The sequence below is a fragment of the Macaca fascicularis genome, chromosome 9 (assembly GCF_037993035.2).
Source record: "Macaca fascicularis isolate 582-1 chromosome 9, T2T-MFA8v1.1".
NCBI lineage: Eukaryota > Metazoa > Chordata > Mammalia > Primates > Cercopithecidae > Macaca > Macaca fascicularis.
This window is the reverse complement of record NC_088383.1, coordinates 74,033,113-74,055,770: the sequence shown is the minus strand read 5'-3', so window position 1 is coordinate 74,055,770 and position 22,658 is coordinate 74,033,113. Positions and strand designations below refer to the sequence as shown.

Here is a 22,658-nt window from a genome sequence, read left to right as displayed (position 1 = left end):
CAGACCCGCCTTGATAAGACAGGCCTACACTTGGAGAAATAGTTATCTACAAATTGATAGGCCCCTAATGTGTTCATGGATAAATGCCAGGATCCTTTTCAAACAGCCTCTCTGAGGTTTGTTGACCTAGCACGACAATTTCCATCTTCCTGTCTCCCGCTAAGCATCATGAAGTCTCCTCTTCCATTTCCTATCATGAGGCCTGTCTTCTCCTGCTGACTACAAGATACAGTCATGTATCACTTAATGACAGGGATATGTTCTGAGAAAAGTGTTGTTAGGTGATTTCATCACTGTGCGGACATCATAGAGTCCTTATACAAACCTAAGATGGCATAGCCTACTACACACCTAAGGTTTAAGGTATGGCCTGTTGCTTCTAGGTTACAAACCTGTACAGAAAATTACTGTACCGAATACGATGGGAAGTAGTTGTGTATCTAAACATAGAAAAGCATTGTGCTATGACCTTATGATGGCTATGAATGTCACTAGGCAATAGGAATTTTTCAGCTCCATTATAATCTTATGGGACTGTTGTCATATATGCCATCTGTAGTTGACCAAAATGTTATGATGCGGTGCATGACTGTACTTCACTCTGTGAAGAAAGCACTCAAGTGGAAAAGAAAGTCTATCATTTTCCTGTGTTAAGGAACTGGATCATGATTGGCCAACTACTGGCGGGTGAGCCCTCCTCTTTTCCTACCATTCATATAAAATGACAAAGTCCTATTTAAATTGTGGGTCAGTGCTTTGGCTTGATTGGCAGGGTCCAGATCAGTAAGGATGTGGAGAAGTGCGCTGCTTGTGGTAGGGGCCGCTTATGCCTTATTTTTGCATTCTTCTCCTTGCCCCCCTCTGCTGCTCAGCTTGGTCCCTAAGCCGTTCCTTTCTTTTTTTGAGAGAAAGTCTTGCTCCATTGCCCAGGCTGGAGTGCAGTGGCGCAATCTCGGCTCATTGCAACCTCCGCCTCCCAGGTTCAAGCAATTCTCCTGTCTCAGCCTCCTGAGTAGCTGGGACTACAGGCGTGTGCCAACACGCCCAGCTAATTTTTGTATTTTTAGTAGAGACGGGGTTTCACCTTGTTGGTTAGGCCGGTCTGGAACTCCTGACCTCAGGTGATCCGCCCGCCTCAGCCTCCCAAAGTGCTGGGATTACAAGCATAAGCCACCGTGGCTGGCTGCTGTTTCCTTTTTTTTAAGATGGAGTCTCACTCTGTTGCCCAGGTTGAAGTGCAGTGGCACGATCTCAGCTCACTGCAACCTCTGCATCCCAGGTTCAAGCGATTCTCGTGCCTCAGCCTCCTGAGTAGCTCGGATTACAGGCGTGCATCTCCATGCCTGGCTAATTTTTGTATTTTCACAAAATACAAAAAGTAGAGATAAACAAAATGCAAAAAGTGGGGGCTTCACCATGTTGGCCAGGCTGGTCTCGAACTCCTAACTTCCAGTGATACGCCCACCTCAGCCTCCCAAAGTGCTGGGATTATAGGCGTGAGCCACCACACAGGGCCTCCTTAAACTGTTTCAGAAGGGATTATGAACTGACCTTGAAGGCTGGTCTAAGGAGCCCATGCCTTTCTTACAAATCTAAGTCACGCTGGGTGTCTTGTTTTTGGTCGTGAGGCTAATTTGACTTTTTGTCGGTCCCTCTTAGTCCAAAGGCCAGGAAAGAGAGACACACCCCAACTCAGTTCATGTCAAACATTATAATCCCTGGTCTTGGAGCTGGTATGCTAGGGATGACTTGAAATTACACTCTCTCCTTGATGATCTTTGAAATCAAGATGTCATGATTTTGATCTAAGGGAAAAAACTGGAAACATCCATTCTAACTAGCTGGAATCATGGTATCCGTAGGTGGATGAAGCTTAAAAGGAGAGACAAAGGCCGGGCGCCATGGCTCATGCCTGTAATCTTTGGACTTTGGGAGGCAAAGGTGGGTAAATCACTTGAGGTCAGGAGTTCAAGACCAGCCTGGCCAACATGGTGAAACACTATCTCTACTAAAAATACAAAAATTAGCTGGGTGTGGTGGCAGGCGCCTGTAATCCCAGCTACTTGGGAGACTGAGGCACGAGAATGACTTGAACCTGGGAGGTGGAGGTTGCTTTGAGCCGAGGTCGTATCACTGCATTCCAGCCTCAGCAACAGAGGGAGGAGACAGTTTCTAAAAAAAAAGGAAAAAGAAAAAAAACCAAAAAACCAAACCTAAACCTTTCATTGCCGCCTTCACAGATATCCAGAAATTACTGAAAAAAGGAATCTACCAGTGAATCTCGGCATCTCCTCATTTTGCTCCTAGACCTGAAACCACCTTTGTATTGGGTAATTATCAGCCTCTAGATTTCTCTCTTCTGGGGATACTAAGAATTCACAATCTGCCTTTAACATGCTTTTATTTCCCATTGTACCTTCCCCATCTTTACTGATTGAATGTCTCACTTCACTCCTATCTATATGCCTGTTTGCTTTAATTCTTTCCCATCTGTCCAAATCTAATTTATTCTCAGGGCTCGGCTTAAACCCTGTCTCCTCTGTGTGAGAGAGAATTTAATAGTCATATGTCTATACTGAAAGCCAGGTACTGTGCAGAGATTTAGGGATTCAGAGATGCACCATGAATAAGGACAGAACCTGCCATCAGGGAGTCTAGTAAGGGAGTCAGATTGAAAAGTCACAGTCTAGTAAGGGAGACAGATTGAAAAGAATGACAGGGTACTGTGGTAAGGACAGTGGGACTGTGTAAATTCCAGCGGCTCAGAAGACAGAATTGTCAGTTATGTGTGTAGCACTGGGAAGGTCTCCTGTGGGAGATGACATCTGAGCCAGGGTCTGAGGCTGAGAAAGGGGCTTCTGCAGGAACTCCCCCTGCTTTGAATTCCCATAGCACTTATTAAGCCCAGACCCTCCATGGACTCCCACTTTCACTGCCTTTGCTTGTGAGTTTATTTACATTCTGTCTCCAGCTAAAGCAAGATGGAGATCTTGCCCCCATGTTGCCCATGGTCTGAGCACAGGGCCTGATACCTAATAGAGGCTCATACATATTTGTTAAATGAACAGAGTAAGTGAATCCCAGAGGCAGGTTTTTCTCTCCTCACATATTTTATCCAGAGCTTCCCTGAGCAAGTCAGGGGGCTAGATTCCTTCCTAAGGCTTCAGGAAGAATGGCCAAGTCAGTGGAATATGCCCCACTTCATGGCCTTTGCTCTTTTACTCCCTGGCTGCCCAGTGTCTCCTTCTGCCTCCAAATGTGACCCCACAAGGCCTCTTTTTCAAAAAAAACTCCAGGCTCCAAAATCTCTCCCTCAATAAACTACCCTTTTGACTAAGCTATGGTATATAATGGAATACCAGGCAGCTGTGGGGATGGCTGAGAATGAGACCTCAATGTAGACACCTTTTTTTTGAGACAGGTCTCACTCTGTTGTCCAGGCTGGAGTGCAGTAGCACAATCAAGGCTCACTAAAGCCTCAACCTCCCCAGGTTCAAGCGATCCTCCCACCTCAGCCTCCCAAGTAGCTGGGATCACAGGCACATGCTACCACGCCCAGTTATTTTTTCGTATTTTTAGTAGAGATGGGGTTTTGTCATGTTGCCCAGGGTGGTCTTGAACTCGTGAGCTGAAGCGATCCTCCCGAAGTGCTGGGATTACAGACATGAGCCTCTGCACGCTGTGGATGATTCTGGAATCAAATACCAGTGGATTCCCAGTATTTGATTCTGGAACTATGTGGATGTTTACTTGTTTAAAAACTGTAAACAAACAACCAAGCTAAGCCTCACATTGAAGATGATGAAAAGAATTCACGCGGCCGGGCGCGGTGGCTCAAGCCTGTAATCCCAGCACTTTGGGAGGCTGAGACGGGCGGATCACTAGGTCAGGAGATTGAGACCATCCTGGCTAATACGGTGAAACCCCGTCTCTACTAAAAAATACAAAAAACTAGCCGGGCGAGGTGGCGGGCGCCTGTAGTCCCAGCTACTCAGGAGGCTGAGACAGGAGAATGGCCCGAACCCGGGAGGCGGAGCTTGCAGTGAGCTGAGATCCGGCCACTGCACTCCAGCCTGGGCGACAGAGCGAGACTCCGTCTCAAAAAAAAAAAAAAAAAAAAAAAAAAAAAGAATTCACGCAAGACTGTGAATAACTGATAGGTAACTGGATTTTCACTTTGAGCTTCAATAAATTATTTGTTGAATGAACACGTGAATATTCCCCCACAGCACCTCTGGACCCCCATTTTAGCCCCTTGCTGTCTCCTCCTCCCAGGAGAAGAAGACTTCTATACCTAGGGAGAGCCAGAGGCTGGACACTGGAGTGATAAGGGCACAGGCCAACCACAGCCCTCTGTACCGAACCTGGTCTGTCTCCTGGATATCCCACCAAGTACAGACTTTTTGGTTAAAGTCCTTGCACTTTGATGATTTCTATTTCCAGTTTCCCTTAGGGGAAGAGATGGAGCTGGTATTAATATTTTCAGTTGGGAAAATGATCTGGAGATTTCATGTATTCATGGTCAGTTGACCTTGAAATTGCAGGAACCCAGGTTTTGGGATTTCTTTTTGAGATGGAGTCTCGCTGTGTCACCCAGGCTGGAGTGCAGTGGTGCAATCTCAGCTCACTGCAACCTCCACCTCCCGGGTTCAAGCGATTCTCCTGTCTCAGCCTCCTGAGTAGCTGGGACTACAGGCACCCGAAACCACCCAAGCTAAGTTTTGTATTTTTAGTAGAGACAGGGTTTCACTACGTTGGTCAGGCTGGTCTCGAACTCCTGATCTCAGGTGGTCCACCCACCTCGGCCTCCCAAAGTGCTGGGATTGCAAGCGTGAGCCACCGTGCCTGGCCAAAACCCAGGTTTTATAGGAGATTCCCAAACCATATCTCCCTCCAGACCTCTTTCCTGGGCCCAGACCCTCCTGTCTGCCTATCAGATAATTCCACTGGATGTCTCTTGGCACCGCAACAAGCCAAAAATGGTCTCGTCATCTTCTACTGAAACTTGGCTCTCCTCCCAATTTCCCAGTCCCACTGAAGAGCACCACCATACATGTAGTTACCCAAACAGAAACCCAGGTTTCATCCTAAATTATTCATTCTCCCTTCATCATCCTCCAATTTATTACCCTCATGCTTACCCCTCAGCCCAAATCACTCAGACCTAAACAACTCCTAAATCCTTTCCTCCAGCTCTGCAGGCATTCCCCTAATCAAGGCTTTCATGAACATTTTAGTATTTTATTTTATTTTTGAGATGGAGTCTTCCTCCATTACCCAGGCTGGCGTGCAGTGACACGATCTCAGCTTACTGCAACCTCTGTCTTACAAATTCAAGCGATTCTTCTGTCTCAGCTTCCCAAGTAGCTGGGATTACAGGCGCCCGCCACCATGCCTGGCTAATTTTTGTATTTTTAGTAGAGACGGGGTTTCGCCATGTTGGCAGTCTGGTTTTGAACTCCTGACCTCAGGTGATCCACCTGCCATGGCCTCCCAAAGTGCTGGGATTACAGACGTAAGCCACCAAACCTAGCTGCTTTCTACATTTTAAAACTGATTATAAATCTCCAGCCTGGATCACATTCCAACCTGGATGCAGGCAAAGCCATCATTTTAAAAATCAAAGCTCAGTCTGTAATCCCAGCACTTTGGGAGGCCGAGGTGGGCGGATCACGAGGTCAGGAGATTTAGACCATCCTGGCTAACACGGTGAAACCCTGTCTCTACTAAAAAATACAAAAAAATTAGCCAGGCGTGGTGGCGGGGGCCTGTAGTCCCAGCTACCCCTGCTGAGGCAGGAGAATGGCGTGAACCCGGGCGGCGGAGCTTGCAGTGAGCCGAGATGGCGCCACTACACTCTAGCCTGAGCTACAGAGCGAGACTCCGTCTCAAAAAAAAAAAAAAAAAAAAAAAAATCACAGCTCATTATGTCATTTTCCTGCTTAAAGCCCTTCGGTGGCTTCTAATTATCATTAAGATAAAAGTCCAAACTCCTCATTTGGGATTACAGGGCCCTACAGAATCTGATTCGTTTTTTTTTTTTTTTCTCCCTCATATAAAGCCACCTGGATTTGGTATACTTTTTGTTGTTAAGTAGATTTCTAACTACTGATTCAATTTAGTATAGTCTGTTTAGATTTTGTTTCCTTGCGTTTTTCGGGTAAATTTTTATATATATATATATTTTATTTTTATTTTTATTTTTCTTTGAGACGGAGTCTCGCTCTGTCGCCCAGGCTGGAGTGCAGTGGTGCGATCTCGGCTCGTTGCAAGCTCCGCCTCCCGGGTTCACGCCGTTCTCCTGCCTCAGCCTCCGGAGTGGCTGGGACTACAGGCGCCCGCCACCACGCCCAGCTAATTTTTTGTATTTTTAGTAGAGAGGGGGTTTCACCATGTTAGACAGGACGGTCTTGCTCTCCTGACCTCGTGACCTCGTGATCCACCCGCCTCGGCCTGCCAAAGTGCTGGGATTACAGGCGTGAGCCACTGCGCCTGGCCTGGTAAATTATATTTTCTAGGAAATAATTCATTTCAAATTTATTGGTATAAAGTTCATAGTATTATTCCTTTTTTTTTTTTTTTTTTTGAGATGGAGTCTCACTCTGTCGCCAGGCTGGAGTGCAGTGGCACAATCTTGGCTCACTGCAACCTCTGCCTCCTGGGTTCAAGCAATTTTCCTGCCTCAGCCTCCTGAATAGCTGGGACTACAGGCACGCACCACCACGTCTGGCTAATTTTTGTATTTTTAGTAGAGACAGGGTTTCACCATGTTGGCCAGGATGGTCTCAATCTCTTGATCTTGTGACCTGCCCACCTCAGCCTCCCAAAGCGCTGGGATTACAGGTGTGAGCCACTGCGCCCTGCTGTTTATTACTTTTTAAACTGATGCAGTATCTGTCACTCAGGCTGGAGTGCAGTGGCGTGATCTTGGCTCACTGCAACCTCCACCTCCTGAGTTCAAGTGATTCTCCTGCCTCAGCCTCCTGAGTAGCTGGGACTACAGGTGCGTGAGCCACTATGACTGGCTAATTTTTGTAGTTTTAGTAGAGATGGGGTTTCACTATTTTGGTCAGGCTGGTCTCGAACGCCTGACCTCAGGTGATTTGTTCCATTCTTTTTCCAATTTCTCAAAGTACATGCTTAGCTTATTGTCAGCTATTTTCTGTAAATAAGTGTGGAAGTTTGTTAAAAAGTTTTTAAGTTTCCCTTAGCTGTGTCCTACAAGTTTTAAAATGTTTCATTTTCATTATATTTAGTTCTAAGCTTTTTTTTTTTTTTTTTTTTTTTTTTTTTTTGAGACAGAGTCTCACTCTGTCACCCTGGCTTGTGTGCAGTGGTGCGATCATGGCTCACTGCAAATTCCACCTCCTGGGTTCAAGCGATTCTTGTGCCTCAGCTACCCGAGTAGCTGGGATTACAGGTGTGTACCACCACACCCAGCTAATTTTTATAATTTTAGTAGAGATGGGGTTTCACTATGTTGGCCTGGCTGGTCTCAAACTCCTGACCTCAGGTGATCTGTTTGCTTCAACCTCCCTGAGATTACAGGTGTGAGCCACAGTGCCCAGCCAGTTCTAAGCATTTTTAAAATTTCCATTATTATTTTTTGTTATTTATATATGTGTATGTCCAACTGGATTTTTAATCTGTTTTTGTTGATGACCACCATCTTAATTAATTCTTGGGTCACAAAATCACTTCTCAATGTATACTGAATACTCTCTGTTTCCCAGAATGAAACATGCTTTTCTGGCCTCTGGATCTTTGTACACTGGCCTCTGCCTGCATACTCCCCTAGACCACTTTGTAACTCCTACATCTCAGTGCTTTTTAAAATAAACAAACCAAGCCACTTCCTCTGCAAGCCTGCCTTGAACTCCCAAGTCTGCATTAAATGGCCTTTGAGACAGGGTCTTGCTCTGTCACTCTGGCTGGTGTGCAGTGGTGTAATCTTGGCTCACTGCAGCCTCAACCTCCTTGGCTCAAGCAATCTTCCTGCCTTAGCCTCCTGAGTAGCTGGGACTACAGGCATGTACCACTATGCCTGGCTAATTTTTTTTTTTTTTTTTTTTTTTTTTTTTTTTTTTTTTAGAGAGAGAGGTCTCACTGTGTTGCCCAGGCTGGTCTTGAACTTCTGACCTCAGGTGATCTGCCCGCCTTGGCCTCCCAAAGTGCTGGAGTTACAGGTGTGAGCCACTGTGCCTGGCTCCTGCTCTTCTAAGTGCTCTTGTAGCAGCCTGTACTTAACTTTATGGCTGCTTTTCTGTTTTCCTCACTAGAATGCAAACTCCTCGAAAGTCCTGCTTAGTGCTCGGGTCCGTGGTAGGCGATCAGTAGAGTTGCAGAACGAAGAGAGGGAATTATACCTTCTTAATTCCTAGGAACAATTCCCACCCTTAGGACACAGAACAAACAATACATGGGCATAAATAGCTTTTTTCCTCTGCACAATTACATTCAGATCCCTAGTGTCATTCTTTTTTTTTTTTTTTTTTTTGTTGAGACAGAGTCTCGCTTAGTCGCCCAGGCTGGAGTGCAATGGCGCGATCTCGGCTCACTGCAAGCTCCGCCTCCCAGGTTCACGCCATTCTCCTGCCTCAGCCTCCCGAGTAGCTGGGACTATAGGCGCCCGCCGCCTCGCCCGGCTAATTTTTTGCATTTTTAGTAGAGACGGGGTTTCACCGTGTTAGCCAGGATGGTCTCGATCTCCTGACCTCGTGATCCGCCCGCCTCGGCCTCCCAAAGTGCTGGGATTACAGGCGTGAGCCACCGTGCCCGGCCCTTTTTTTTTTTTTTTTTAAGATGCAGTCTTTGCTCTATCGCCAGGCTAGAGTGCAGTGGCGCGATCTTGGTTCACTGCAACTTCGGCCTCCTGGGTTCACGCGATTCTCCTGCTTCAGCCTCCCAAGTAGCTGGGATTACAGGCACGTGCCACCACGCCCGGCAAATTTTTGTTGTATTTTTAGTAGAGTTTAGTAGAGCCTGTGCTAGCCAGGACGGTCTCGATCTCCTGACCTTGTGATTCGCCTGCCTCGGCCTCCCAATAGTGTCACTCTTTATGATTACGATCCATCTGTGGCTGTTCGTTTCACCCCACTCCACGTGACTCAGGTCCCTGGGGAGGCCTATTCTCTGGAGTAGGGTTGGGTCTAGGCTGGACTCAACAGCCTCCCCTTCCCTGACTCTAGGCCAATGAGTCCCTGCACTGAGCCTTCTTGCCAGCAGGTGGCACTTGAAGCCTGAAAGCTAAACCAGACTCTGTCTCCTCCTCCTTCCTGTTCTGTTTCTTGAGAGGGCACATAACCCTGCTTGGGCTGTGCTAAGGCTTGCAGTTGGATACCCTCGCCAAGGAGCCTGGCTCCTGGCTCCCATGCTGCGGTGCCTGCTTCCTTGCCTGGGTGCAGTCATTGCCTGGACCTCTCCTTTGCCTTAGAGTCCAACAGGGTTAAAGAGCATATGCTCTAGCCAGAACTAAAACTAGGTGGGGTACTTAAAGATCATGTATGCACATTCTGTTTTTGAGACAGGGTCTCACTCTGTTGCCCAGGCTGGAGTGCAGTCGTGTGATTTCGGCTCACTGCAACTTCTGCCTCCAGGCTCAAGTGATCCTCCCACTTCAGCCTCCGGATTAGCTGGGATTACAGGTGTGTGCCACCACACCCGGCTAATTTTTGTAATTTTTTGTAGAGGTGGGGTTTTGCTGTGTCGCCTTGAACTCCTGGGCTCAAACTCCTGGGCCCAAGCGATCCTCCCACCTTGGCCTCCTATAGTGCTGGGATTACAGATATGAGCCACCATGCTGGATTAGCTGAGTCTTGGAGAAGCGGAGGCTTATTCTATCTAGAAGAAACAATTTGAATAAAAAGCAAAGCAGAAATCAACCCTGTGTGTTCCCATATGTTCCCCAGCTTATCAAAAACTCTGCCTACTAAAATCCTCTCTGGCTGCTCACGTCACCTTGACTTTTTCCTTGGGGATCTTGGTCTCTTCTGGGTGACTTAGCTTGTACCTCTCACCTGCACATTTAACCTATTGTGCCAAAGTGCGGCTGTCATGTCTTCTTGAGCACCTGTACCACCCTCTGCTTCCTCAGGCACTCCTAGGAGCTGGTGGAGTTCATTTGGAATTCCATGTACCTGTGATATGTACCCTTGACCCTCGGTTTCAAGATGTTGCACGTGAGATCCTGACCCTCTCCTGCCATGCTCCAGCTTTCAGCTTTAGTGAACCCAGGCCAATCAGCAGATCTCTTGTAGGGAAATGAATGTCCCACAAAGACTGGGAATGAGACTCCTCTTTCAGGCTGAAGAAAGGAGGGTCAAAGGAAAGAGTGATTTTAGGATTCTGGGACAACTTTAAGAAAAGCTCATGTTTTGCTTATGCCCCAGGCCTGGTGCAATGAGCAGAGCAAAGCCTTTACTTTGATATGAGGGACACCCCAAGAGGGGAAAGTTGACAGACAGATGAGGTAGGAGAGTGGCCAGCTCCTTTGAGAGATAATCTAATATCCCAGAAAGGATGTTAAAAGTGAGGTTGTAGTTTGGCGTGGTGGCTCACACCTGCAAACCCATCACTTTGGGAGTCCAAGGTGGGTGGAACACTTGAGGTCAGAAGTTTGAGACCAGCTTGGCCAACATGGTGAAACCCCATCTCTCCTAAAAATACAAAAGTTAGCTGGGTGTGGTGGCGTACACCTGTAATCCTGGCTACTCAGGAGGCTGTGGCAGGAGAATCACTTGAATTTAGGAGGCAGAGGTTGCAGTGAGTGAGCTGAGATCATGCCACTGCACTCCGGTCTTGGTAACAGAGTGAGCAAGACTCTGTCTCAAAAAAGAAGAAAAAAAAAAGGAGGTTCTTAAACTGCTCTGTAAATTCTAGGGTTAGTACCTTCCCAGTGAAGCCACAGGTGCAGAGCCAGGCCTCTGTTCTTCTCTGGCTGACAAGCACTCCCTACTAACACATTCAGAGCAGCCACCTCACAGAAGTGCTGAGTTTTCGGTGTGGTGGTTCTATGATGTTGGCCATGCCAACGAGACATGCCAGGAAGCATTACCTGGAGGTTCTGGGGACTGCAGGCGTTCTGGAGGAGAGCTGAAGCAGAGGCTTTGCGACCTAGAAGAAACCTCAAGGCTCCTTTAGCCCATCCCTAGCTGTCATTCTATAGACGCGGAAACAGGCGGGAAATGGCTTGCTCAAGAGCACACTGAGTTAGCGGCAACACTGGGTCCACCACACTGGTTGTTATGGTTCTTTTTTTTTTTTTTTTTTGAGACGGAGTCTCACTCTGTCACCCAGGCTGGAGTGCAAAGGCACGATCTCAGCTCACTGCAACCTCCTGCCTCTCAGGTCCAAGTGATTCTCCTGCCTCAGCCTCCTGAGTAGCTGGGACTACAGGCACTTGCCACCGCGCCCGGCTAATTTTTGTATTTTCGGTAAAGACAGGGTTTCACCATGTTGGTCAGGCTGGTCTCGAACTCCTGACCTCATGATCTGCCAGCCTCAGCCTCCCAAAGTGCTGGGATTACAGGTGTGAGCCACCGTGCCCGGCTGGTTGTTATGGTTCTTAAAACTTACGTCCTCATGGTGAAAGTCTTAGGGCAACGTGGCGAAACTCTGTCTCTATAAAAAATACAAAAATTAGCCAGTTGTGGTGGCATGCACCTATACTCCCAGCTACTCAGGAGGCCTGGGTGGGAGGATGGCTTGAGCCTGGGAGGCGGAGGTTATGGTGAGCTGGGATTGTGCCACTGCATTCCAGCTTGGGTTGCAGAACGAGACCCTGTCTCAAAACAAAAGCAAAAACAAAAAACCCCACAAAACTTAGGTCCACCATACTAGATGATTCCTCACATACGCCCCATCTTAGTTCCTTACTGTGGGGCATGAATAAGCAGGGACTGTGCACGTTGGCCCAGAATGAAATGCTAACCAAACTGTGCAGGGACAATGCCACCATTAACCTCCAAAAGCCCTCACTTTTTGTCTGTGTCTAAAGTTGCTCTTCATCAGAAAGAACCAGACTCTGGTAGAAAGAAAACAGGTCTGCTTCCAGCAAAATCTTAAACCCTGTGGGGACATAGAATGAAAAGGGCCTAGAGGACCCTAAAATAAAGGAGACAGGGAACTTTGGGGATGCTTATTGCAAACGGTTATAATTAAAGTGGTATTTTACAAGTGTTTGTTTAAGACAGAGGGCAAACAGGCTCCCAGCCAGGCCTCAGCTTTAGAGGCCCATCCTGGAGGGGAAGCGGCACTTGCAGGGAACATGAGCTCAATCACTATTGCTCACTAAGCACAGAGTCACACTGGAGTCATCTTAGGGAGGCTGCGAGGAAGAAAAGGGAGTGCAGAGAGCCATGAAGCAACTACTTTAAATTCTGAATCTTGCTGTGTTCCCACTGAGCATGCTGCCTTCCTAGAGCAGACCTTGGAGCCATCCCAGGGACTAACACAGATCCTTCCTGGGGTGCAGTCTTCTCACGCTAGCGTAGGGTGCCTAGGTCATCCTCATTCTCATTTATCATCACAGACTTCTTTCTGCCTGCCAGATATCTTCCCTACTTGTGGCTTTAAAATACCAGCAGGAGGGAAAGCAAGGAATGTTCTCGTTAATATAAATCCATAGCAAAAACGATTTGAGAACTGGATGCTTCCCAGGGTTGGCAGCTGTGTGGATGGTTCCCTGCATTCTTTATCCACCGGGTGCTTGAATGGGTAGTGCTGTTTAGGCTGCCAAATGTCTGAGCTTTTCAGACTTGTTCATGTTTTTGAGAACCTATGGGGATAATCACCGGGCAGAATCAGAGCCCAGCAGAACACGGGGACGAGGAAGGGTAAAGGGGAAATCGACAGAGTCCTGAGGTCATCCCCGGGAGGAAGGGACACTACTTCCAGAAGTAGCAGCACAAAGGGCTCTGCCGAGACTCTGCGGAGGGGATCCGGGGTACTGGGGGTGGAGAGGTCCCCTCTTGCAGTGTGGGGTTACTGTTTGGGTAAAGCGAAGTCCCAAGCAGTTTCCTGTGCACATTTCCACATGGCCTGCATGAGGCGAGTGAAACCCATGTCTTTAGGCTTTTCCAGGCCTCTCATCAGCCGTTGCTTCATGATGGAAACAAATTCTTTATTGCTCAGCTCACCATTGCCTAGAGGAAGAGGCAAACACAACAGGGATAAGTGTTGGCCTAGGAACAATACCACTGAGAAAATTCCATTGTCCACACAAAGTGGATTCCAAAGCCCAGACATTCTCACAGCCAAACTCAATTCTCTTATCTTAGAATTCATTAGTTTATTCCTTCCTTGATATTACCGACTGCAACTCAGTGACAGTTCAGTGTAGTGTGACAAAAGTTGAATGAAAATACAGTATATGCCAGGTCTTGTGCCAACTGTTTAGAACAAGGAGATAAATGAGCTTTGAGCTTTGTCCCTTGAAATACTCCCGAGTTGTAAGAGAGACACATTATTACCACAGTGTGGGGTAAACAGAGGATGCTATGGGGGCACAGAGGAAGAATCTCCCACCCTGACTGAGGGTGATGCAAGGACAGACAGTAAAGGCTTCCTGGAAGTGACTCCTGAGTAGAATCTCACAGGATTAGCAGCAATTGGCCAAGTGAAGGGCAGGTGGGGGAGGCATTCCAGGAGGAGAAGTAGCATACGCAAGGGTACAGGCAGGACGCAGTGTGGTTGCTAGGGAACTACAAGTAGGCAGTTAGGTATTGCTGGACACTAAAGAGGCAGGTATTTGGGAAGTAAACTAAGGAGGAAGGCAGGGAGCCGAGTGTGGTGACTTGTGCTTGTTATCCTAGCTACTTGGGAGGCTGAGGCAGGAGGATCTCTTGAGGTCAAGAGTTTAAGACCAGCCTAGACAACATAGTGTGACCCTGTCTCTAAAAATTTTTTTCAAATTAACTGGGCATAGTGGTGGACACTTGTAGTCCCAGCTACTTGGGAGGCTAAGGCAGGATGATCGCTTGATTACCACCCAGTGATTGTAGCAATCGCCAGGAGCCAAGGCTGCAGTGTGCTATGATGGCCGCTGCACTCCAGCCTGGGTGACACAGTGAGACCATGTCTCTAGGGGGAAAAAAAAAGAGGTGGGCAGGAGACAGGTACCCCAGGGTGTGTATTGCTCCTAAAGGGCTGGCACTTTCTCTTCTAGGCAATGGAACAGCAGAAAAAACTGGAAGCAGGGGAGTAAGAAGTAGGCAGATTTCCACTGTGGACAGATTTTTCTGGCTGGCTGTGTGAGGATGAATTGGAAGGCAGCACACCTGGAATATGGGGTCAGTTAGGAGACTGCTGCAATAGCATCTCTGCTGCAGTGGAGAGATGGTGAAGGGTTTCATGGGGAAAACCAAAATCAAACTTCAGCTTTGGATCCAGCCTATTTTCTCATGGTTTCCCAATCCACCCTCTTCAGCGTCAGAATCTCAGGGCTGGAAGAAACTTTGGAGAGCATCTGTTTTGTTTGTTTGTTTGTTTGTTTTGAGACGGAGCCTTGCTCTGTCGCCCAGGCTGTAGTGCAGTGGCGTGATCTCAGCTCACGCAACCTCCGCCTCCCAGGTTCAAGAGATTCTCCTGCCTCAGCCTCCCGAGTAGCTGGGACTAGAGGCACGTGCCACCATGCCCGGCTAATTTTTGTAATTTTTTTTCTTTTGAGATGGAGTCTTGCTCTGTCACCCAGACTGGAGTCTCTCTCTGTTGCCCAGGCTGGAGTGCAGTGGCAAGATCTTGGCTCACTGCAACCTCCACCTGCTGGGTTCAAGAGATTCTCCTGCCTCAGCCTCCTGAGTAGCTGGGACTACAGGCACGTGCCACCACACCTGGCTAATTTTTGTATTTTTAATAGAGATGGGGTTTCACTATGTTGGCCAGGCTGGTCTCCAACTCCTGACCTCATGATCCGCCCATCTTGGCCCCCCAAAGTGCTGGGATTATAGGCATGAGCCACCGCGCCTGGCCCTAATGTTTTTGCATTTTTAGTAAAGATGGGGTTTCACTATGTTGGCCTGGCTGGTCTCAAACTCCTGACCTTATGATCCACCTGCCTCGGCCTCCCAAAGTGCTGGGATTACAGGTGTGAGCCACCGCGCCCGCCGGAGAGTATGTGTTTGTTTATTTATTTTTTTTTTTGAGATGGAGTCTCGCTCTGTCACCCAGGCTGGAGTGCAGTGGCGCGATCTCGGCACACTGCAAGCTCCGCCTCCCAGGTTCATGCCATTCTCCCGCCTCAGCCTCCTGAGTAGCTGAGACCACAGGTGTCTGCCATCATGACTGGCTAATTTTTTTTGTATTTTTAGTAGAGACAGGTTTCATCGTGTTAGCCAGGATGGTCTCGATCTCCTGACCTCGTGATCCGCCCGCCTCGGCCTCCCAAAGTGCTGGGATTATAGGCGTGAGCCACAGAGCCTGGCCGAGAGCATCTGTCTTAACTAGAAATCACCCAAGCCACGCGGAACAGTAACCACCGTGATAGCAGACGTACAGTCACCCCTTGCAAGACAGCCAGGAGCCTGTTGATTAAAAGAATGACACCCATTACTGGTGGTGGTAAGACAGCAGGAAACCCACAAACCTACCTCTACTCATGATTGGTCTGGGAGGAGTGTGGAAGGAAGGAATAAATGGTTTACTTCTGTAGAGTACCCAAAACCTAAACTGGCTCATGTTTTCTGGCTGAAGAGAGTATGGGCATCCTCAGAGACAGGAAACCCCCACAGCAAGACAAAACCCAAAACCAAACCCAACAAAACAAAACCCAAAACCAAAACAAAAAAACCTTTGGCTTATTTACATAAAGTACAAAGGTAAAACTGTGTTACTAGAAGTCAGAAAAGTGGTGACTCTTGGGGAAGGAAGTGACTGGAGGTACCAAGTGGGGCTCTGTAGTCCTGGTAATGTGATGTTTCTAAATAATGCTGGTTATACAAGTGTGTTCAGCTTTTTAAAAATTCACCAAGCTGTATGCTTAAGATATTTGTACTTTAGGCTGGGCACAGTGGGTCACGCTTGTAATCACAGCACTTTGGGAGGCCGAGGCGGGCAGATGGCTTAAGACCAGGAGTTCGAGACCAGCCTGGTCAGCATGATAAAACCTCGTCTCTACTAAAAATACAAAAAATTAGCTGGGCGTGGTGGTGGGTGCCTATAATCCCAGCTACTTGGGAGGCTGAGGCATGAGAATCATTTGAATTTGGGAGGTGGAGGTTGCAGTGAGCAGAGATGGCATCACTGCACTCCAGCCTGGGTGACAGAGTAAGACTCTGTCTCAAAAAAAAAAATTGTACTTTTCCATATGTATATTATATTGCAATATAATAAAAAGTTAAAAAATAGCCTTGCTTGGGCTGGGTGCAGTGGCTCACGCCTATAATCCCAGCACTTTGGGAGGCCGAGACGGGCGGATCACGAGGTCAGGAGATCAAGACCATCCTGGCTAACACGGTGAAACCCCGTCTCTACTAAAAATACAAAAAAATTAGCTGGGTGTGGTGGCGGGTGCCTGTAGTCCCGGGTACTCAGGAGGCTGAGGCAGGAGAATGGTGTGAACCTGGGAGGCAGAGCTTGCAGGGAACTGAGATCGCGCCACTGCACTCCAGCCTGGGTGAGACTCTTTGTCAAAAAAAAAAAAAAAAAGGGCCTTGCTTGGCTGAAAAATAATGAATAATTTGGCTTATCAAGAATGTAGGCTGAGGCCAAGCACAGTGCCTCACGCCTGTAATCCCAGCACTTTGGGAGGCTGAGGCGGGTGGAGAACCTGAGGTCAGAAGTTCGAGACCAGCCTGGCCAACGTGGTGAAACCCTGTCTCTACTAAAAATACAAAAAAATTAGCCGGGCGTGGTGGCGGGCACCTGTAATCCCAGCTACTTGGGAGGCTGAAGCAGGAGAATTGCTTGACCCCAGGAGACAGAGGTTGCAGTGAACCATGACTGTGCCACTGCACTCCAGCCTGCGCAACAAGAGTGAAACTCCATCTCAAAAAGAAAAAAAAAAAAAAAAGCCGGGCGCGGTGGCTCAAGCCTGTAATCCCAGCACTTTGGGAGGCTGAGACGGGCGGATCACGAGGTCAGGAGATCGAGACCATCCTGGCTAACACGGTGAAACCCCGTCTCTACTAAAAAAATACAAAAAACTAGCCGGGCGAGGTGGCGGGCGCCTGTAGTCCCAGCTACTCGGGAGGCTGAGGCAGGAGAATGGTAGGAACCCGGGAGGCGGAGCTTGCAGTGAGCTGAGATCCGGCCACTGCACTCCAGCCTGGGCAACAGAGCGAGACTCCGTCTCAAAAAAAAAAAAAAAAAAAAAAAAAGAAAAAAAAAAGAAAAGGAATGTAGGCTGAGGCATGGTGGCTCACACCTGTAATCTCAGCACTTTGGGAGGTTAAGGTGGATCATTTGAGCTCAGGAGTTCAAGACCAGCATGAGCAATATAGTGAGACCTTGTCTCTACAAAAAGTTAAAAAATAAGCTGAGCATGGTGGTGCCTGCCTGTAATCCCAGCTACTTGGGAGGCTGAAGTGGGAGAATTGCTTGAGTCTGAAAGGAGGGGGTTGTGGTGAGCCAACATTGTGCCCCCGCACTCCAGCCTGGCAACAGAGCAAGATGCTATCTCGAAAAAAAAAAAAAAAGAAATGTACGCCAGGTGTGGTGGCTCATGCTTGTAATCTCAGCAACTCAGGAGACCAAAGCAAGAGGACAGCTTTAGGCCAGAAGTTTGAGACGAGCTTGGGCAACATAGCAAGACCCCTTCTCTACAAAAAATTAAAAAAAAAAAAAAACTAGCTGGGTGTGGTGGCATGTGCCTCCAAAGCTACTCGAGAGGCTGAGGTGAGGGGATCACTTGAACTCAGGAGTTTGAGGTTACAGTGAGCTATGATCTCATCACCACATTCCTGCCTGGTGACAGAGCAGGTGCAGTGGCTCATGCCTGTAATCCCACCATTTTGGGAGGCCAAGAAGGGAGGACTACTTGAGTCAGGAGTTTGAGGCCAGCCTAGAAAACACAGTGAGACCTCTCTCTAAAAAAAACAAAAACAAATAAAAAAAATGTAATTAAGAGAACAGAAAGTTCTCAACACGGGTGGATCACGAGGTCAGGAGATCGAGACCATCCTGGCTAACACGGTGAAACCCCGTCTCTACTAAAAAATACAAAAAACTAGCCGGGCACGGTGGCGAGCGCCTGTAGTCCCAGCTACTCGGGAGGCTGAGGCAGGAGAATGGTGTAAACCCGGGAGGCGGAGCTTGCAGTGAGCTGAGATCCGGCCACTGCACTCCAGCCTGGGCGACAGAGCGAGACTCCGCCTCAAAAAAAAAAAGAAGCTTGAGGCTGGGTGCGGTGGCTCACGCCTGTAATCCCAGCACTTTTGGAGGCTGAGGCAGGTGGATCACCTGAGGTCAGGAATTCAAGACCAGCCTGGCCAACAGGGTAAAACCCTGTCTCTACTAAAAATACAAAAAAAGTTAGCTGGGTGTGGTGGTGGGTGCCTGTAATCCCAGCTACTCGAGAGGCTGAGGCAGGAGAGTCGCTTGAAACTGGGAGGCGGAGGTTGCAGTGAGTCGAGATCGTGCCACTGCACTCCAGCCTGGGCAACAAGAACTTGACCCCAGGAGGCAGAGGTTGCAGTGAACCAAGACTGTGCTGTTGCTGTTGCACTTCAGCCTGGGCAACAAGAGGGAGCCTCAGAAAAAAAAAAAAAAAAAAAAAAAGAAGCAGCTTGAAAATGAAAAAATATGAAGTCACTTCACTCAAACTACTATGGGTTTGCCTTCTGCTTCCATAAGGACAGAGATGACCACATGACCACTATGAGTGGATTTTGTTACTGTGAACCAGGTCTATAACTGTATGTTACTGGCATGCATGCGTGATTTGTGAGTTCAATTCTAAAATCTGTGATGAAGAAGTCTATTTGAAAATCGAATTCTCCATCCCCTGGCACTTTATTTTGTTTATTTATTTTATTTTTTTGAGATGAGGTCTTGCTCTGTTGCCCAAGCTGGAGTGCAGTGCTAGGATCATACCTCACTACAGTCGCAAACTCCTGGGCTCAAGTGATGCTCCCACCTCAGCTTTCCAGTAGCTACAACTACAGGCACACACTCCCACACCCTGGCTAAACTTATTTTTTGTAGAGATGGGATCTCGCTATGTTGCCTAAGCTGGTCTTGAACTCCCGGCCTCAAGCGATCCTCCCATCTCAGCCTCCCAGGTTGCTGGGATGACAGTTGTGAGCCATTCTACAGGCTTTCCTTTGGCATTTTGACCTAAGATCTTGCAGTGGTAAAAGTAACAATGGCTTTTAAATTAAGTATACTTTTTTCTTTCTAGATTAATAAAACTCAGGGATGTTAAATAATTTTCCAAAGGTGATTTAAGTAGATATTGACAGAGCCTCTTTCTAAAAAGCTAGAAAATCAAACATTTCCCAGGACTTCTAGGGAAAAGGGGGGACTTGAGAAGTTAGTCGCATTTATTCCCATATTTACTTCACAGACCAGCTCTTGGATATTGGCTTCAAAAATTATAAAAATAATAAAAATATATTTTATTTGGAAAAATTTTAAACCACCTAGAAGTGATTGGAGTGAAAACAAAAATCTGGAGAAAGTGAATATATGTCTACAGCAGTGCTGTGCATTAGAACTCCCTGCGATGTGGGAAATGTTTTATATTTCAGTACAGTAGCCACTAGCTAGTTTAAATTTAAACGTAGCCTTTGTAGGGACATGGATGCAGCTGGAAACCATCATTCTCAGCAAACTATTTCAAGAACAGAAAACCAAATACCGCATGTTCTCACTCATAGGTGGGAATTGAACAATAAGATCACTTGGACACAGGAAGGGGAACATCACACACTGGGTCCTATTGTAGGGAGCGGGGAAGGGGGAGGGATGGCATTGAGAGATATACCTAATGTAAATGATGAGTTAATGGGTGCAGCACACCAACATGGCACGTGTATACATATGTAACAAACCTGCATGTTGTGCACATGTACCCTAAAACTTAAGGTATTAAAAAAAAAATTTTAATGTAGCTAATAGCCACATGTGCCTTGGGGGTATCATACTGTGGGCAGGGCAGCTCTAGAGAATAAACCCACCCCTACGTGAGAGTGAGGCCCTCTCCTTAACCTAGCCCTAGGGCTTCCTTTGAGTTCAACCTTGGTTTTGTGGGTACAGGCTGGATATTTTTTTTTTTTATTTAATTGTATTTTTTGAGACAGGGTCTCACTCTGTCACCCAGGCTGGAGTGCAGTGGTGCGCTCATGGCTCACTGCGGCCTTGACCTCCCAGCTTCAAGCAATCTTCTCACTTCAACCTCCTGAGTAGCTGGGACTACAGGCACACATGTGCCACCATGCCTGGCTAATTTTTAAAATTTTTTGTAGAGACGAGGTCTCACTATATTGCCCAGGCTGGTCTCAAACTCCCGGGCTCAAACAATCTTCCTGCCTTAGCCTCTTAAAGTGCTGGGATTACAGGTATGAGCCACCACGCCAGGCCAAGGCTAGAGATTTAAATAACTCAAGTTCAACTTAATAACACAAATAATTCAAGTTAATGAACACCTATTATGTGAGAAGTACTATCCAAGGTCCTATGTGAGGAGGAAGGTGAAAACGACTTGCAACTACCCTTAAAAAGCTCAGGGAACCAAGTTAAGGAATAAAAAAGCCCAGAAGTGATTCATTATGCTGGGACCGAAAGGGAAGCTCTATAGGCTGGAGCTTCTGAGGAGGCACTTGAATTCCATTAGCCCAGCTTTCTGGAGGATGACAAACAACAAATACTGGCTGTGGGGTAAGAGAGGGTGGTAATACATTAAACAGAACACAGGGGGCAGTACAGTTTTAGTTTAAATCCTGGTTTTGCCATCTACTATTTATTTACTTTTTTTGAGATACAGTCTCGCTCTGTCGCTCAGGCTGGAGTGCTGTGGCACGGTCTCTGCTCCCCGCTGCCTCCTGGGTTCAAGTGATTCTCTTGCCTCAAGCCTCCACCACTGTGCCTGGCTAATTTTTGTATTTTTAAGAGAGACAGGGTTTCACCATGTTGGCCAGGCTGGTCTTGAACTTCTGACCTCAGGTGATCTGCCTGCCTCAGTCTCCCAAATACTATTATCTTGGTGATCTTAGGAAATTTACTTAATCTCTCTGAGTCTCAGCTTTCTCATCAGTAAAAAGTGGTCAATAACAATACCTAGGTCAGAAGATTAAATGAGCAGATTAACTTTCTGGCTCATAGTAAGCATTGAAAAAATGTAAGCATCCACTGTTATTGTTGTTATTAGTATATCAGCTACCATACCTAAAAAATAATGCCAAGGTCAAACCAGAACCAGATCTCTTGAATGGGCTACACGACAGAGCAGAGTGGCCACAGACACAACAGACCACTGTGTGGAGCTGGAATGCTATGGAGATGGAATGCGACTGGCTGGAATGTGTGCTGGGAGGTGGAGAGATCAGTGCTGTCTTCTTTCTAAAGACATTCAGATACTTGAGTGCTCTGTATCTACTAAGCAGCAAGTTGAGTCTGACATTTTTAAGATGCTTATGGTCATAAATTAATTTAGGCCTATAGGCATATTGGAATTACAAGAAGAAGAAATGGAAAACAGAAGTCAGGGCCAGGGGTTCGATTTCTCAGTATCATCATGCCGCAGGCTGAGCTGCTGATGTGGGAAAGGTGGGTAGCTTGAAGAGGATGGGCTGGTACACTGATGCTGTCTGCAAGGCTCCATTATACACGGGGCCTCTAAGGGCAGCTAGGCTGTTTCCCCTCCCGACTCCAGAGGGCCCCACTCACCATCACAGTCAAAGAGCGCAAACACCACATCACACACGTGGTCTGAGAGCTCCACTTTAGCCACTGTCCTGGCCACCTGCTGCATGGTCACTGAAAAAAGAAAGAGGAGCATTAGCACAGCAGAGGGACTTTCATTTTGCTTTCTCTGATTCAGGGGATAAAACAACTCAGTCATAATACAAGTTTTCAACTGCATTTAAGTCACATTTCAGAAAATGGTAAGCTAGGCCGGCCACAGTGGCTCACGCCTGTAATTCCAGCACTTTGGGAGGCCGAGGAGGGTGGATCGCCTGAGGCCAGGAGCTCAAGACCAGCCTGGCCAAGATGGTGAAACCCTGTCTCTACTAAAAATACAAACAATTAGCCGGGCATGGTAGCAGGCGCCTGTAGTCCCAGCTACTTGGGAGCCTGAGGCAGAGAATTGCTTGAACCCGAGAGGTGGAGGCTGCAGTGAGCCGAGATCATGCCACTGCTCTCCAGCCTGGGAGAGCGAGACTCCGTTTCAAAAAAAAAAAAAAAAAGAAAATGATAATTGAGTTTTTATTCATAACCTCCATAACCTCCCTCCTTTTCACCTCAGGTTCTGTTCTTTTCTACTGCTGCTACACTTTAGGAGGTATATATAGTTAATTAAGAATGCCTAGGCTGGCCAGGCGCAGTGGCTCACACCTGTAATCCCAGCACTTTGGGAGGCTGAGGCAGGTGGATCACCTGAGATCAGAGTTCGAGACCAGTCTGGCCAACATGGTGAAACCCCGTCTCTACCAAAGATACAAAAAATTAGCTGGGCATGGTGGTGGGCGCCTGTAATCCCAACTACTCAGGAGGCCGAGGCAGGA

The 22,658-nt window shown here is 47.4% G+C and overlaps 1 protein-coding gene across 5 annotated transcripts in view; it reads right to left on the bottom strand.

The window, feature by feature from the left end:
* The window catches only part of MICU1 (mitochondrial calcium uptake 1), a 264,556-nt gene that overhangs the window by 2,787 nt on the left and 239,111 nt on the right, over positions 1 to 22,658 (bottom strand). For 4 of the 5 annotated variants that reach the window (XM_005565558.5, XM_005565557.5, XM_074001853.1 and 1 more), the window contains 2 exons: positions 21,820 to 21,909; positions 12,134 to 13,142 (listed from right to left, as the gene is read on the bottom strand). In XM_005565558.5, coding sequence (XP_005565615.2) covers positions 12,982 to 13,142; positions 21,820 to 21,909 — 251 coding nt within the window. In that variant the 3' untranslated portion in view covers positions 12,134 to 12,981. Of the gene's footprint in view, positions 1 to 12,133; positions 13,143 to 21,819; positions 21,910 to 22,658 lie in introns of those variants that run through there. The other variant, XM_065520916.2, reaches the window with a different exon arrangement.